The 16365-nt window shown below is 45.9% G+C and overlaps 1 protein-coding gene across 13 annotated transcripts in view; it reads right to left on the bottom strand.

The window, feature by feature from the left end:
• Positions 1 to 16365, bottom strand: part of kif1b (kinesin family member 1B) — a 240949-nt gene that overhangs the window by 67748 nt on the left and 156836 nt on the right. For all 13 annotated transcript variants that reach the window (XM_055659646.1, XM_055659650.1, XM_055659647.1 and 10 more), the window contains 4 exons: positions 12705 to 12810; positions 10793 to 10941; positions 8422 to 8600; positions 3205 to 3342 (listed from right to left, as the gene is read on the bottom strand). In XM_055659646.1, coding sequence (XP_055515621.1) covers positions 3205 to 3342; positions 8422 to 8600; positions 10793 to 10941; positions 12705 to 12810 — 572 coding nt within the window. The remainder of the gene's footprint in view (positions 1 to 3204; positions 3343 to 8421; positions 8601 to 10792; positions 10942 to 12704; positions 12811 to 16365) is intronic.

Below are 16365 nucleotides of genomic sequence, written 5' to 3'. Positions count from 1 at the left end.
TAATGAATGGCGGTGCTGCTTCGAAGGGCCGAATGGCCTCCTCCTGCACCTATTTTCTATGTTTCTATGAGGGGATGTTGCTTTGTTAACAAGGGTACGGAATTGTGACAGATTTAGATACTGTGAATGGAGATTAATGATTCCTACCAGCAGATGCTTTACAGACCACGGGACTTAATTTTAAAATGGTGGGGAAAAGAAAAAAAAAGCAGAATGGCTGATCTGGATCTTACTTTTTCTACCTGGCAGGATGTTCAATATGGAAATAGGATAATACGCTCAGGGAAACATAATCTGCAGGACTACCAATAAGGCAGTACTATAATGGAACATAACAGATTGCTCTACAATGTACTAACGCAAGCCTAATGATCCTCCATTGCTGCTGTAACAACTTTGAATTTATTTAGTTTTCAGGTAATATTTTTGTGTCATTTGCATGGATGTGTGTCCCACCGATGGACTAGTATTTATTCAATGATTGGGGAATTGTGGTCATAGATTAATACAGTGTGGAAACATGCCCTTCGGCCCAACACGCCATACTGGCCAACAATGTCCCAGCTAGCCTAGTCCCACTTGCCTGCTCTTGGTCTATAACCCTCCAAACCTGTCCAATCCATGTACCTGTCCAACTGTTTCTTAAACAATGGGATAGCCCCAGCCTCAACTACCTCCTCTGGCAGCTTGTTCAATACACTGTCTTCAGCTACTGCAGACCATGTGATGCGAGGACTCCCTCAACACGGTGATGGGAGGCAGCTCCAAGATTCAGACTCGGCCCCAGTGTCGATGGGCAGCACAGAGCTACTGCTAACTCACAGCCCAGGTTCGATTCTGTCCACGGATGCTATTTGTGAGGTTTTGCTCGTTCCCTCCCACATCCTCCAATACCCCGCCCAAGACGAAGGCTAAATGGCCACGGTAAATTTACCACATAAATTACCAAGCTGGTAGGTTCACCCGCTGCAGTAAATGGATCCTTGGTGACCATAAGCAGCAAAATGAGATTTGATGGGCACGGGAGAGAGAATAAGGTGCAGGATGACAGGGAAATAAGGAGATGGGACTGATGGGATTGTCCTGCTGGGAGCCAGCCTGGACCATGTGGATGGAATGGCCTTTTGTGATATTTCTTCAAGTTAGGGAGCTGTGGAACTTGGAGGGAACGTTTCTCAGTGCTTCATAAGTTCATTAAGTGATAGGAGCAGAATTAGGCCATTCAGTTCATCAAGTCTAATCCACCATTCAATCTTGGCTGATCTATCTCTCCCTCCTATCCCCATTCTCCTGCCTTCTCCCCATAACCCCGACAAAAAATACTAAACAACAATCTATCTCTCCCGTCAAAATATACATTGACTTGGCCTCCACAGCGATCTGTGGCAATGAATTAAGACACCCTCTGAAGAAATTCCTCCTCATCTCTTTTCCTAACAGAACGTCCTTTAATTCTGAAGCTGTGACCTCTGGTCCTAGACTCTCCCACTATGGAAACATCCTCTCCACATCCACTCTATCCAGGCCTTTCATTATTCGGTAAGTTTCAATGAGGTACCCCATCATCCTTCTGAACTCCAGCGAGTAGAATCCCAGTACCGTCAAATGCTCATCGTTTTTATTATTAACCCATTCACTCCTGGGATCATTCTCTGGGTTATTCTCACACTCACTGCCTTAGCTGGTGGGAGTAGTGGATTCGGGATGGATGAAAGGAGAATGAAAATCTTCAACCATTTGGTGCGGGCCTTTCATCTACAAATTAATGTATTGATCAGTGTAATTAGTTGAGACGCTGGAGCAAGACATACAACTCTTAGAGCTCATAGTATTTGATCGTCAGCCAGTCGTTGCGTAGTCAGTCTTCTGGGACAGAGGTGGGGACATGTCGAGCAGGAGCAGTGTGCAATTTAAAGAGAAAACGAGACAGGCGGCAGAGTGGCCCAGTGGCTGCCTTACAGTGCCAGAGAACTGGGATCAATCCTGACTACAGGTGCTATCTGTACAGAGTTAGTACATTCCCCCTGTGACCTGCGTAGGTTGCCTTTGGGTGCTCCAGTTTCCTCCCACACTCCAAATACATGCAGGTTTGTATGTTAATTGGCTACGGTAAAATTGTAAAGTGTCCCTAGTGTGTAGGATAGTGCTAGTATACGGGGCGATTGCTGGTTGGCGTGGAGTCCCATGCTGTATCTCTAAAGAGTTAATTTTTAATTTAAGGAAAGGAAGTTCAGTCTTGGCACCACACGCTGGCATCACTCATTCCACACGAGAAGAATCACTGAGTTCCTCCTGTTTCCCAGCCGCCCCAGTACAAACGTCGATTACCATGATGGGCCGAGTGCCGAGTTCATTCCCAAAGCTATGGTGCGCTGGCCAGCTCTGTTTGAGGAAGGTAAGCCAGAGCTGGACATCCCAGCCTCCATCTGCTCTGCCAGTCTGCAAAGGCAAGGCTGATCTTCCAATTCCCCACCCATCCATCACCTATATCAGACGTGCCAGAATCCATCGTCCTCAGCTCCAAACACATCACTTTCAAGTTTCCAGTGTTTAAAAATTCATCTCAGTCCCAAATGGCCCAGTCTTTACCTTGGGACCCTAAGCCACAGTTGTAGACCTTACAACCAAAGGCACCAGCCCCTCAATATCCTCCCGTCAATCCTGATAACAAAGAAACACACGACCCTCAGCTGAAAGTTCCCTTGCCCAGTGATTTTTAATTTTTGATGTAGTCATTAAATTGTGTGTAGTTTGATAATCCATAACTCGGCAACTGAACATGAGATTGCTCTTGTAGTGAAGTAAAGTCAAGGCAATTCCAGAACCAAAGACTATAAATGATTTCACTAAATACAAAGAAAAGGTTTTTGCACAGTCGTTGCCTGAAAGAATGATAACTGAACAACAGTAGTGCTTTCTAAAATACAAAGCTGGCTGTAAACTGGGATTTTGTTGCGTTTCATGCATTTTTGAATACCACGGAAAAATCATCATCTGTGCTTCTGACATCACTCAACAGCACATAATCCTTTAGATTTGACGTGGGTTTTTTTCCCCCCCTGCAGTATTAATTGCACTGGAGGGAAAATGCTCCAATAAAAGGTATCCATTTCATGAGTGTGATTGATATGTCAGCCACTGCAGGTCTTGCAGCTGTCGTGCTGTCTGCCAGATGGTTCTGACGTGGGGGGGGGGCTGACGTACCTTCCCACGAGTTTAAACCAGTGGAAGCGGTCGTAGAATGGGTCGCTGCCCGTCATGACGTTCTCACTCTCATCCTGTGCGTTGGAGGCCATTTCGCCAGCACGATCGTACATCTCACGCATCAGTTCCAACCTTTGCCTGCACAGGAAAAAGTGTGTTCGTTAGAACTGTTCAGGCCATGAGTCGCATATTGCTAGATATCACACACCACTTTCTTTCACAAAGATAACGGGGAATTCAAGGTGGATAAAAAATGCTGGGGAAACTCAGCGGGTGAGGCAGCATCTATGGAGCGAAGGAATAGGTGACGTTTCGGGTCGAGACACTTCTTCAGACTGATGGGAATTCAAGTGTATCTACTATAAGATGGACACAAAATGCTGGAGTAACTCAGCAGGGCAGGCAGCATCTCTGGATAGAGGGAATGGGTGGCATTTCGGGTCAAGACCCTCGACCTGAGACGTCACCCATTCCTTCTATCCAGAGATGCTGCCTGACCCGCTGAGTTACTCCAGCATCTGTGTCTATCCTCAGTGTAAATCAGCATCTGCAGTCCCTTCCTACACATCAAGTGTACCTACCTCTTCCTGTATATAATCGCTATGCATCTAGTATATACCAGAATAGATCATTTGTCCACATCCTCTTTGTACCAGTACATATTTACTGTTATCAGGCCAATGCGCCATCCTACCAACAACCAGAGAGCGGTCCCGAGCTGCTATCTTCCACGGTAGACAAAAATGCTGGAAAAACTCAGCGGGTGCAGCAGCATCTAGGGAGCGAAGGAAATAGGCAACATTTCAGGCCCGACACGTTGCCTATTTCCTTCGCTCCATAGATGCTGCTGCACCCGCTGAGTTTCTCCAACATTTTTGTCTAACTTCGATTTTCCAGCATCTGCAGTTCCTTCTTAAACACTACTATCTTCCTCATTGGAGACCCTTGGATTATCTTTGATCATGTAGTGGTCGGCTCGGCCGTAATCAAGTATTTCCTTTCCGCTGACTGGTTAGTACACAACAAAAACTTTTCACTGTACCTCAGTACACGTGACAATTCACTAACTCCCCATACTAAAACCTAAACGGGGCTCAAGGGCTGGCATTCTAGGTAGACGTTGGCCTGGCTAGGACGAGCACACAACAAAAGCTTTTAACTGTTCCTCCTTGCAGGTGGCAATAAACTAACTAAATATTTAGTCAATGCAATCAATATTTATTTAAATAAGTGATCAGCAGCTCATATCTGGCAACGGACCTGAACACTGCGAAGGACGATCAGTTCCTTACGGTGACAGGGTCAGACTCTTCACTGTTTAAATATAACAATGTAAAATAAAAGCAATGGCTAATACAGAAATATGACCGAGTCTGAGGAACCATCTTTGTTCAACAATTCCACAAGGTCATCTGAAGCCCATAGTGACAAACAACACTTGGACGTAGGGGTAGAGTTGCTGCCTTACAGCAACAGAGACCCGGCTTCCATCCTGACTACGGGTGCAGTCTGTACGGAGTTTGTACGTTCTCCCCGTGACCTGCTTGGGTTTTCTCCGAGATCTTCGGTTTGCTCCCACATTCCAAAGACGTATATGTTTGTAGGTTAATTGGCTTGGTATAAATGTAAATTGGTGTGTGAGTGAGTGTGAGTGTGAGTGTGAGTGTGAGTGTGAGCGTGTGTGTGGATTTAATGTGCGGGGGATCCCTGGTCGGTACGGACTCGGTGGGCCGAAGGGCCTGTTTCCTCGCTGTATCTCTAAACTAAACATTTTTAAAGCACACTAATCAGATCCAGCTTTAATCTCTCCATATCGTCATCAATTCCCCTCAAAAACACTCACCTACACAAGGGACAATTTACAGAAGCCAATTAACCTACAAACCCACACGTCTTTGGTATGTAGGAGGAAATCTGAGCACCCGGAGGAAACCCACATGGTTACAGAGAGAACGTGCAAACTCCACACCCGAGGTCAGGATCTAACCCGGGTCCCTGACGCTGTGAGGCGGTGGCTCTACCAGCGGCGCCACCGTGCCGCCCCATTGTGGAAATGCACCGCTCAATTTAAACAGAAAAAACTCTCAAATCCAAAATGTTTTTCAGGTAAATCACTTTTGGGATAATAAATGAGGGAACTTTTGTTCTGGGAAACTGGGAGGAAATGTATTGCCCATCTCCAAAATAAAATTAATGAAGTGTCTTCAGTGTCACCTAAAATTTATTTTTTTCATGTGTCTGGATAGGACTTGAACCCATAAACACTTAACTGAGAGTTGCCCCTGCAATTAATTAGCCTGCAACTAGAAACTAACATTAGCGTGGGGCGGAAAAGGACAAGCTCGATGAATTAGATATTTTTTCTACAGCACAGATTATACACAGTAACTCTGGTTTCCTGTTGAATTTGCGAGTTCTTTCTCTCACTGAACTGAAAGCAGAAGCTGAGCTGGCAGAACAGCCACGAGAATCAAACCTTATCCCAGATTTCACAAAGCATTCCATGGATTCAAATAATGAGCAAGAGGCAACGAACTTATGCTCAGCGTGGTCCCACAATCCAAGTAACAAATTTTATGCAGGAGGGGATTTACACATGAAGGGGTTAGTTAATAAAGAGCAAAAGTGTAAGTGGGGAACAAACCGGGGGGAGAAACAGGGAACAAGTGTGGGGAACGAAGTTGGGGTGGGGATGCGGTGTACAAATATGGGGGGCAGGGGGGCAGGGGGTAGCGACGGGCAAGGAGCAATGCTAATAGGAGAGGGAACCGGGATCTGGCCCACCTCAAGGTGAACTGCAGGTGGTGCCCGAGGGCACAAAGGTGGATGGGCGAGGAGAAGGACACTGTGTCCAGGGAAGGCGATAGCTGGAGGCCACCAGCAGCCTCCTGGTGCTCGCCTAGAACAGGCACTGCTCGTAATACCTCCAGCGCAGACTGGAGGTACAACGTGGACGGCTCGATTGTAATCATGTATAGTATTTATGCTGACTGGATAGCACGCAACAAAGCAGCTTTTCGCTGTACCTCGGTACCCGTGCTGATAATAGGAAATTAAACTACCTAAACACTACCGGAGTGTCTGACGTACAGCACAGGCACTTGGTGTGTCGGAGGGAACTGCAGATGCTGGTTTAAACCGAAGATGCTAGACACAAAATGCTGGACTAACTCAGCGGGGCAGGCAGGCAGCATCTCTGGAGAGAACCAATGGGCGATGTTTCAGGTCGAGACCCTTCTTCAGAACAGGGACATGGTGTTCTCGCTTTCAGCTCAGCTACGTCGAGCTGAAATAGCACATCATCTCCACGGAGCTTGAAGCTACACGGGAACGTGCCGTGCGTTTTAACTCGTCTCTCTGTGAGCTCCCCCCCCCCCCCCCCATGGGCTGACTGACAGGGGCTGCTGGCACGCGGCCACAACACATTCCTTCCGCCTGTTTTACTGCAGCCCATTGAGGAGCACAGGGCAAGCTGCAGAGGCCCTGCCCACAGCAGGCAGATTCAAACTGCAGACAGACTCAGCCTGTGCCTTTGCAGAAGCACGTGATAGTCAGTAACAGAGGGAGGCTTCTTTGTCTGCAGGCTTTTGTGTTTTGTTTGTGTTCTTTTGACTAATAGAAACAGGCATAACTTGTAAAAAGTCAGTGGCCACAGTTTTGTTGATGGCGCTATGCACAGACATGCTGGGGGCTACATTGACACATAGGGTCTCACCCACCACCCCAACCTGCTTCACACAAACCATCCCTCCCCCCAGCTCTAGATTGACCCCTGCCTCAACATAATTCATATCCCTCCGTTCCCTGCATATCCTTAAATCTCTTAAATGTCACTATCACATCTGCCTCAACCACCACCCTTGGCAGAACATTCCAGGCACTCACCACCCTCTGTATAAAAACACTTGACCTGCACATCTCCTTTAAAATTTGCCCCTCTCACCTTAAAGTTATGTCCTCTTTTATTTGATATTTCACTGCCCTATCTATTCCTCTCATAATTCTTATATACTTCTCTCAAATCTCCCCTCAATCTCCAGGAAAACCATCCAAGTCTGTCCGACCTCTCACTCTAGCCAATGCCCTCCAATGCAGGTAAACCTCCCCTGCACCCTTTCGAAAGCCACCACATCCTTCCTGTAATGGGGCGTCCGGAACTGAACACAATACTCCAAATGCAGCCGAACCATAGTCCTGTAAAGCTGCATCACGACTTCCTGACTCCTACACGCAATTCCCCAACCTAGCGCACCACATGCCTTCTTTACCACTCTAGCTGCTTGTGTTGCTGCTTTCAGGGACTTATGACGAGCCCCCAAGATCCCTCTGCACATCAATGCTGTTAACGGTCTTGCCATTAATTGTATATTTTCCCCATTGTATTCAACCTCTCAAAGTGCAACACCTCACACGTGTTCAGATTAAACTCTATAGACAATAGACAATAGGTGCAGGAGTGGGCCATTTGGCCCTTCGAGCCAGCACCACCATTCAATGTGATCATGGCTGATCATCCCCAATCAGTACCCCGTTCCTGCCTTTACCCCATATCTCCTAGCTTCTGCTATTTTTAAGAGCCTTATCTAGCTCTCTCTTGAAAGCATCCATTTTTGTATGTATCTGCACCCATTTTTGTAGATGATCCCACTGTATACTTTGATAGCCTACCTCACAGTCCACCACCCCAGCAATCTTGCTGTCATCTGACTTGTGGATAGGAATATGGATAAGCATGGAAGGGAAGTGATGTCGATCATGTGTGGGCAGATAAGAGTTGGTCTTGACATTAAGACGAACCAACCCGTCATGTTTACGTCCAAGTGTTTATGTACATCACCGAGTACATGTGTTAGAGCTCGCTCATTAACTGAGGGTTCAGAGTAGACACAGGGCACCATGGAAGGGTTTTCGTCATTCGTATTTGCAATCTAGGAAAGGTATTTTCAGTTGGGCAAATAAATATTTTAGAAAGTAAAATACGAAATGTATAATTAAAATACAAATAAATCATTTTATTTGTGGAGCATCCTGGACAATACAGCTCACCACCTCCATGACACTGGTCAACCTGAGGAGCACCTTCCTGGGATAAAGTTCTATCATATATAAAATATTGATTTTAGAAAGTACAAATAAATATTTTAGCAAATAAAATACCGTGACACACCGCATCATTGGGACACCAAGTGATTGGGCAAAGATTGAAGACGTGCTTACTTGAGTTTTTCCAGAGACCAATAATGCGTGGCGCCATTCTTCAGATCCTGTACTTCCACCGCAACCACAGTCCTGGGGAACAGCCGGGCTTCCCGATCCAACTCTGCCTCAGCAGGGAGTAATTCAGGAGGAAGCGGCGAATATAGCGTGTCTGTGAGCAGCACAAACTGGAATTGTACCTGAATGCAAGGTGTGGGGAAAGGGAGGAAAGCAACCAAGAAGTTGGTAGGAGCTGTGAAACTGAGTGTTAGATTATTGTTGCGTTCCGAAAAATCTTTACTGTTCTTTCCGCCCACATCATCAATAACTCAGGGAATGAATGATATGAATGAGAAACAAAATTCTTGTGCACCACCTCAGGGTAATCTATTATTCTTAAACTCCTATGATTGGGCCAATATACAGCAAGAATGCTATTGAATTGTATGCAATATAGGAATTTCACTGTATATAGGTTCAGTGACAAAGTGCCATTGAGGGCATGAGGTAGAGCAATGTAGTTGTTCATCCACATATCACGTGCTTTTCGTGATTAGGAAAACCGTCAAAGGTTACGGGGAGAAGGTAGAAGAATAGGGTTGATGGGGAAAAGTAGATGAGCCCTGATCGAATGACTCGATGGGCTGAATGGCCTAATTCTGCTCCTCTGGTCTTTTTCCCCCCTATGTGGCTTAAAAGACGGAAACTCAGATATCACTGTGCAAATTTACTTACAACTTATCCAACTTAATAACCGGATTCAATTGGAAAAGGCAGACCACTTATTCAGAGAGGATACTTGGCTTCTAAAAACCTAAACAAACTAAATTTGTTGTGTATGTTTTTCAGTGATTGATTGGTTAAATGCAATTTTTACATCCACCCCTCCTCTCCCCCCCACCCCACAGTGCAATTGTTCCAGATCATTCCGTCATCACCTCTAAAGAGCAATGCATCTCAATGGACGAGTTAAACTTGGTCCGTGTATGACATTTAATCCTGGAGTAACGCATTCTGTCAGCACGTGCCCAGCATGGACAGCTGTAGGCTGAATGTTAGTATTTTAAGCCTTCGATAATTGGTTTCAACTCAGAATTCATTCGGTTTAAATAACTGTACTTGGAAAGCTAAAAAGATTTTAAAATGTCATGAAGTTTAGTTTAGTTTGGAGATACAGCGCGGAAACAGGCCCTTCGGCCCATCGAGTCCGCACCGACCAGCGATCCCCGCATACATTAACACTATCCTACACCCATTAGGGACAATTTACACATACAGCAAGTCAATGAACCTCCATACCTGTACGTCTTGGGGGTGTGGGAGGAAACCGAAGATCTCGGAGAAAACCCACGCAGATCACGGGGAGAACGTACAAACTCCGTACTGACATGAGAGACCTCTTCCACCCCTGCAACGGACTGTTCCAGCCGCTACGGTCAGGCAAACGCCTCCGTTGCCACGCAGTGAGAACGGAGAGGTTGAGAAGGAGTTTCTTCCCAGAGGCAATTCGGACTGTAAACGCCTTTCTCACCAGGGACTAACTGTACAGAACGTTTTTCCTTCTATTATTTATTATGTAAAATAATATGTGTGTTATGATTGTGTTTATAATTTGTTTGGTTGTTTTGTTGTTCCGCGAGCATTGCCACTTTCATTTCACTGCACATCTCGTATGTGTATGTGACAAATAAACTTGACTTGACTTGACAGCAACCATAGTCGGGATCGAAGCCGCACCTCTGGAGATGAAAGCGCGGCAAGGCAACAACTCTACCGCTGCGTTACCGTGCCTACGGGTGGACTTTGGCCCAACAAGTCCATGCCATCCATCGATGACTAGATCACACCAGTTCTATGTTATTATCCTACTTTTGCATCCATACCCTACACAATTTACAGAAGGCAAACAACCTTCAAACTCGCACTTCTTTGGGTTGTGGGAGGAAACCGGAGGACCCGGAGGAAACCCACGTGGTCACGGGGAGAACATGTAAACTCCACACAAACAGCACACAAGGTCCGGATCGAACCCGGGTCTGTGCCGCTGTGAGGCAGCAATGTGCCACTGTGCCGCCTACTTCCAGAAATGTGGTCCTTGATTTTTACATAATGCAGCTTTTGAAAAATGTTTGAACTGATAAAGAGTTCAAATTGTACTTCAAGGGTTGGGAATTTATATGCAATTTAATAAATCAATTTAATAAAACTTCGATCAATCTAAGAACCGGCTGGATTGTCATAAAACTCTTTCTGCTTCAGTTAAGTTGCTTTATTAGACCTGTAAGCCCACACTATATCAACAGCCAAGTGATTGTCTATTGAGCTCCTCAGCTGTCAAGAAGGCAACCCCTATCTCCAACAGGAGACAAGCAATAGGAACTGCGACCATTACCTTCTTCTTCAGCTCAACACTAATAGCATTCGCCTCCTTCAGGTAGACGGCATTGCCCCAAAGCAAGTCCCGTAGGGATGTGAATTGGTGATACTTCCACTTCCTGAATGCCCACTCAGCCAGCTCGTAGTCATGCTGGGTCCAGTGTGCTGGAGAGGCAATTAGAAATTTGTCAGTAACAGCCTTTACCATCAATCAGGCATCTATTAAGTAACACACCAATTACTTTATTTTCCTAAAAAAGACACAAAGTGCTGGAGTAACTCAGTGAGTCAGGCAGCATCTCTGGAGAACGTGCAACAGTAACATTTTGGATTGGGATACCTTTACAGTCAAATGAGAAGAAGGATCCTGACCCAAAACACCTCCTTTAATCTGGGGAAAGGTACATGGAGCGTACTTGCAATCCAGCTGGGAAGTCATCCCCCCCCCCCCCCCCCCCCCCGTGAAAATGTGGCGCCTAGGCCGATCTCAACCTCATTGGACTCTGGAACTCTGGCACTGCCAGGCCAAATTTGTGGGCCGGTACCTTGGTCCCCCGAGGCCGTGACTTCTGTTGGTCTGGCAAAACAGATAATATGGCAAGGCTCTGGGACCAACAGTGTCGGTGATAATCAGTGCTGGACCTGTGCCTTGAACATCAGGGGTCAAACACTTGAGAGAATTTTAAAAAGCAAACCGCATTCTATTGACCTCTGTTTAAGAAAGAACTGCAGATGCTAGAAAAATGAAAGGTAGACAAAAAATGCTGGAGGAATTCAGCGGGTGAGGCAGCGTCTATGGAGAGAAGGAATAGGCGACGTTTCGGGTTGAGACCTTTCTTCAGATGCAAGGATCGAGATCCTTCTTCAGAGTCTGAAGAAGGGTCTCAACCCAAAACTTCGCCAATTCCTTCTCTCCATAGATGCTGCCTCACCCACTGAGTTTCTCCAACATTTTTTGTCTATCTTCTATTGACCTCTACTGTTTAATTAGTACAGGTGTCAGAGGTTATGCGGAATTAGTACAGGTGTCAGAGGTTATATATAAATTATATTGATCATGCAGCAGATGCAGCACAATATTTACTTCTAACAGAGTTTCAGACTAAACTTTATGCTGTTAGTTCCATCATGAAGTCACCCAGCACCACTTGTTGCAACAGCACCACGCCGTCTGTGGAATTGCAGACAATTCACTTGTGACAAAAGGGCAAATTAATTGGACTCATGTTATGAAGATTTTGCTTGATGTCTCTTGCCACCTGACAGTCTGCCACAGTTAAAATGCAAGAGGCCTTATAATTCTATGAAGGGAGTTTTAAACAGAATTCCAAGACAGGGAAATGACAGATAAAAGGCAGCTGTCTGAAGACCAGGCCTGAAGAAGGGTCCCAACCCAAAAGGTCACCTCTCCGCGTCCCAACCAGAAACATCGCCTATCCATATTCTCCAGAGTTGCTGCCTGACCCACCTAGTTACTCCAACGCTTTGTGTCTCTCCTTGGTAAACCAGCCTCTGCAGTTCCTTGTTTTTAGGTCTCATTAAATGTCTAAAAGTGCCAATGTCCCATCATCCTTCCATTCTCCTCGCTGGCATTCTTACCTTGGTCACGCCTGCACAGAATGTACTGTAATTGTGTTTTACAAGCAATTATCATCAATGTACTGAGCTGACACCAGTAGGTTTATCGATGGGCGTCGGAAAAGGAACTGCAGTCGCTGGTTTTCCACTGAAGGTAGACACAAAATGCTGGAAAAACTCAGCGGGACTTCAGACTGAAGAAGGGTCTCGACCCGAAGCGTCACCCATTCCTTCTTTCCAGAGATGCTGCCTGTCCCGCTGAGCTAATCCGACAGTTTGTGTCTGTTTTAGGTTTATTGACGGAGCAGCTTTTAAATGACCAAGATCTTGATTAGTCTCGTCCATGTTACCTTCCTCCTCCTCTTCCTCCTCCTCATCTTCCTCTTCAGTTGTTTCTGCAGCTAGAGAGCGGGTTTCCACTTGCTTCTGTAACGCTTCCAGTTTACTTTCATAGTCCTGGCAAACAAAGATGGAACATGTGTAGAAAAGGACATAAGCAGGTGAACAATTTCCATCAGTCCAAGGCTAGGGAATCTAAAGAGGATGGGCTACTGCTTGCACTGCAACAGTGATATATATATATTGATATTGTATTGATATTGTATTGTATATATATATATATATATATTGATATTTTACCATCGGAGTTCCACAACATGGAAACAGGCCCTTCAGCCCACCTTGTCCATGCTGACCAAGTTGGCACACTAGGCTAGTCCCATTGGCCAGCCAAACCATCCCTATCCAAATATCTGTCCTTGTCTTTGAAAATTTGTAATTGTACCCAGTTCTATAGTTTCTTCTGGCAGCTCATTCCAGACACGGACTATCATCAGAGTGAAAAAGTTGCCCCTGATGTCCCTCTTACATCTTACATATATAAATAGACAATAGGTGCAGGACAATACGTAGTCCATTCGGCCCTTCGAGCCTGCACCGCCATTCAATGTGATCATCCTGATCATTCCCCTCTCTCCGTAAGCCTGTGCCCTATAGTTAGAGGATCCTCTACCCTGGGGGAAAAGACCACAAACTATCTATATCCCTTGTGACCTTGTACACCTCAAGTAGATCACCCCTGCCTCTTAGGCTCTGAAGAAAAAGGCCTATCCAACCTCTCTCTCGAACTCAAGCCTGCAAGCCAAGGTAACATCCTGGTGAATCTCCTCTTCACCTTTTCCAACTTAACGGCATCCTTCCTTTCGCCAGGTAACCAGAGCTGCACACAATACTCCAAGTGTGGCCTCACCAGCAGCATTGTGATTGTATTCCACCGGGTTGCACCGTCAGCCTTGCCATCAGTCAGTCTGTCTTTTCATCTTTTTTGTTATTTTTTTGCGTGTTTTAAAAAGTTTATGTTCGTGATCTCTGTTTTTTTTTTAATGTGGGGGTGGGGGTGGGGGAGGGGGAAATTGTTTTCAATCTCTTACCTTGCCGGAGATGCAAATGTTTCCCGATAGTATCTCCGGTCACTCTGCGGCCTAACATCATGGAGCTGGTGGGCCTTGCTCGAGACCGACTTTGAGCCCCACCTCCGGGCCATGGACTTACCATCGGAGCCTGCCATCCAACCACAGCCAGCGGATTTCAAAATCGAGGAGCTCGCAGTCTCGGGTAGAGACTGATGGCGGAAAGCTCCAGAGTCACAGAAGGTTTGACTAGCCCCGACCCAGGGTCCGATCGCCCGGCACGAGGGAGCCGAGATCCCCCTCAATGCGGGAGCTTGATCGCCCAGATGTGGTGGGTACGACCGTCAGCTAAGGGAGCCAAGATCGCCTCATCAACGGAAGGCTCGAGGCCCCCGACCGCGGGAGAACAAAGAAGGGAAGGAGATTGAACTTATTTTGCCTTCCATCACAGTGAGAAATGTGGAGGAGTCACTGTGGTGGATGTTTATGTTAAAATGTATTTTGTGTGTTTTGTTGCTTTTTATTGGCGTGACTGTATGGCAAATCAAATTCCTCATATGTTACAAAACATACTTGGCTAATAAAGTATGATTATGATTGCAAGTGTTAAAGACAATGGAGTTATCAGCCAGATTAGCCGCACAGCATCCCAAACCTTTTGAAAACACGATGTTCCCAAGACAGGTGGGAGATGTTTTCGCACCTGTTCCCACACAATGCCTGGGACTGTCTTGTTTTGCTGAGTAAAGCAGGTTGGGCGGACCACCTGCCTCTAATAGTGCAGAAATGCTGCAGGCAGGGGGGCTTGTGACTCTCCGGGAGGGGGTGGGGCATGGTCTGCTCAGATAAGAAGTGTCATAAAGGATGATGTCGGGCGGTCTTCCAGGAGGAGAGAACCTCAACCTTCAGAATTCAGAACGGTGACAAGGGCTGAGGTTCTCTCCTGGAACTCATAAACACATCATATATGTTGATTATTTTATTCATCATTATCTTTTATCTACCAATGTCACTTTTATCTTATCTTTTTTTTAACCTTAATGTTATCCTTGTAATATCATTGCTGAGGTGACCCGTTGTCTTGTCAAACACATTTCATTGTACCGTTGACCCTGTGCTAACCTACATATGACAAATAAAACAGAACTGAACTGAACTGGCGATCGACAACAGGAACATCCTGCGGCGTGCTCTGCTGTGTGCTCGGGGGTTGCGAGTGTGTACACGGACACGTGAGTCCATGTGCCTTATTTAGTAGTGTAATAAAATACCTTGTTATTCACACTGTTGTCTGGATTGGGTGATTTATCGAACACAACAATGATGTCCTAACCTTTGGACTGTATACTCTTCCTAATGAAGGCCAATCGTACTGATGCCACCTGCACTGTCCACCTGACTCGCCACTTTAAATGAACCATGCACCTGTACTCCCAGGTCTCTCAGTTCTACAACATTCTCCAGGTCTCTACCATTTACTGTGCAAGTCCTGCCCTGCTTTGACATAGCAAAGTACACCGCCTCACACTTGTCAGAGTTAAATTCCATTTGCCATTCCTTGGCCCACCTTCCCAACTGATCTGGATCCTGTAGTAAACTTAGATGTCTTTCACACTGTCTACCACGCCACCAATGTTGGTGCCATCTTCAAAATTACTAACACTGTTAGCCAAATCATTAATGGATTTAACCAACAACCCTGACTGTAGCAGCACTGCTTTGGGCACGAGCATCCGACCCAAAACCTCGCCTATCCACATGTAGGAAGGAATTGCAGATGCTGGTTTATACAGAACTCAGACACAAAACGCTGGAGTAACTCAGCGGGATAAGCAGCATCTCTGGGGGAAAAGGATAGGTGACGTTTTGGGTTAGAAACATAGAAAACAGAAAAATAGGTGCAGGAGTAGGCCATTCAGCGCTACAAGCCAGCACTGCCATTCAATATGATCATGGCTGATTTATCTCTCCCTCTCAACCCCATTCCCCTGCCTTCTCCCCATTATCCAACACCCGTACTAATCACTAATCTATCTATCTTTGCTTTAAAATATCCATTGACTTGGCCTCCACAGCCTTCTGTGGCAAAACATTTCACAGATTCACCACCCTCTAACTAAAGAAATTCCTCCTCAACTTCTACATAACGAAACATCCTTTAATTCTGAGGCTATGATCTCTAGTCCCAGACTCTCCCACTAGTGGAGACATCATCGCCACATCCACTCTATCCAAGCTTTTCACTATTCGGTATGTTTAAATGAGGTTTCCCCCCCCCCCTCATTCTTTTAAACTCCAGCGAGTACTGGCCAAGTGTCATCAAACGCTCATCATATGTTAAGAAGTGTTGAGACTCTTCTTCAGACTGCTGGGTGATGATTCGGGTCAGGACCCTTCTTCACATTCCAGTCTGAAGGGTTCCGACCAGAAACTGCACTCATCCTTTTTCTCTTGAGAATTTGCCTGACCTGCTGTCTAACCTCATATATCCATGTTCTCCAGAGATGCTGCCTGACCCATTGAGTCACTCCAGCACTTTGTGTATTCTGTGTAAACCAGCAACCTAGTTTCTTCCTCCACAATTACCTTTGACTCCTTCCTC

This window comes from Leucoraja erinacea, chromosome 30 (assembly GCF_028641065.1).
Source record: "Leucoraja erinacea ecotype New England chromosome 30, Leri_hhj_1, whole genome shotgun sequence".
Lineage (NCBI taxonomy): Eukaryota > Metazoa > Chordata > Chondrichthyes > Rajiformes > Rajidae > Leucoraja > Leucoraja erinaceus.
Note: the sequence above shows the minus strand (reverse complement) of the source record. Positions and strands in the feature narration are given on the sequence as shown.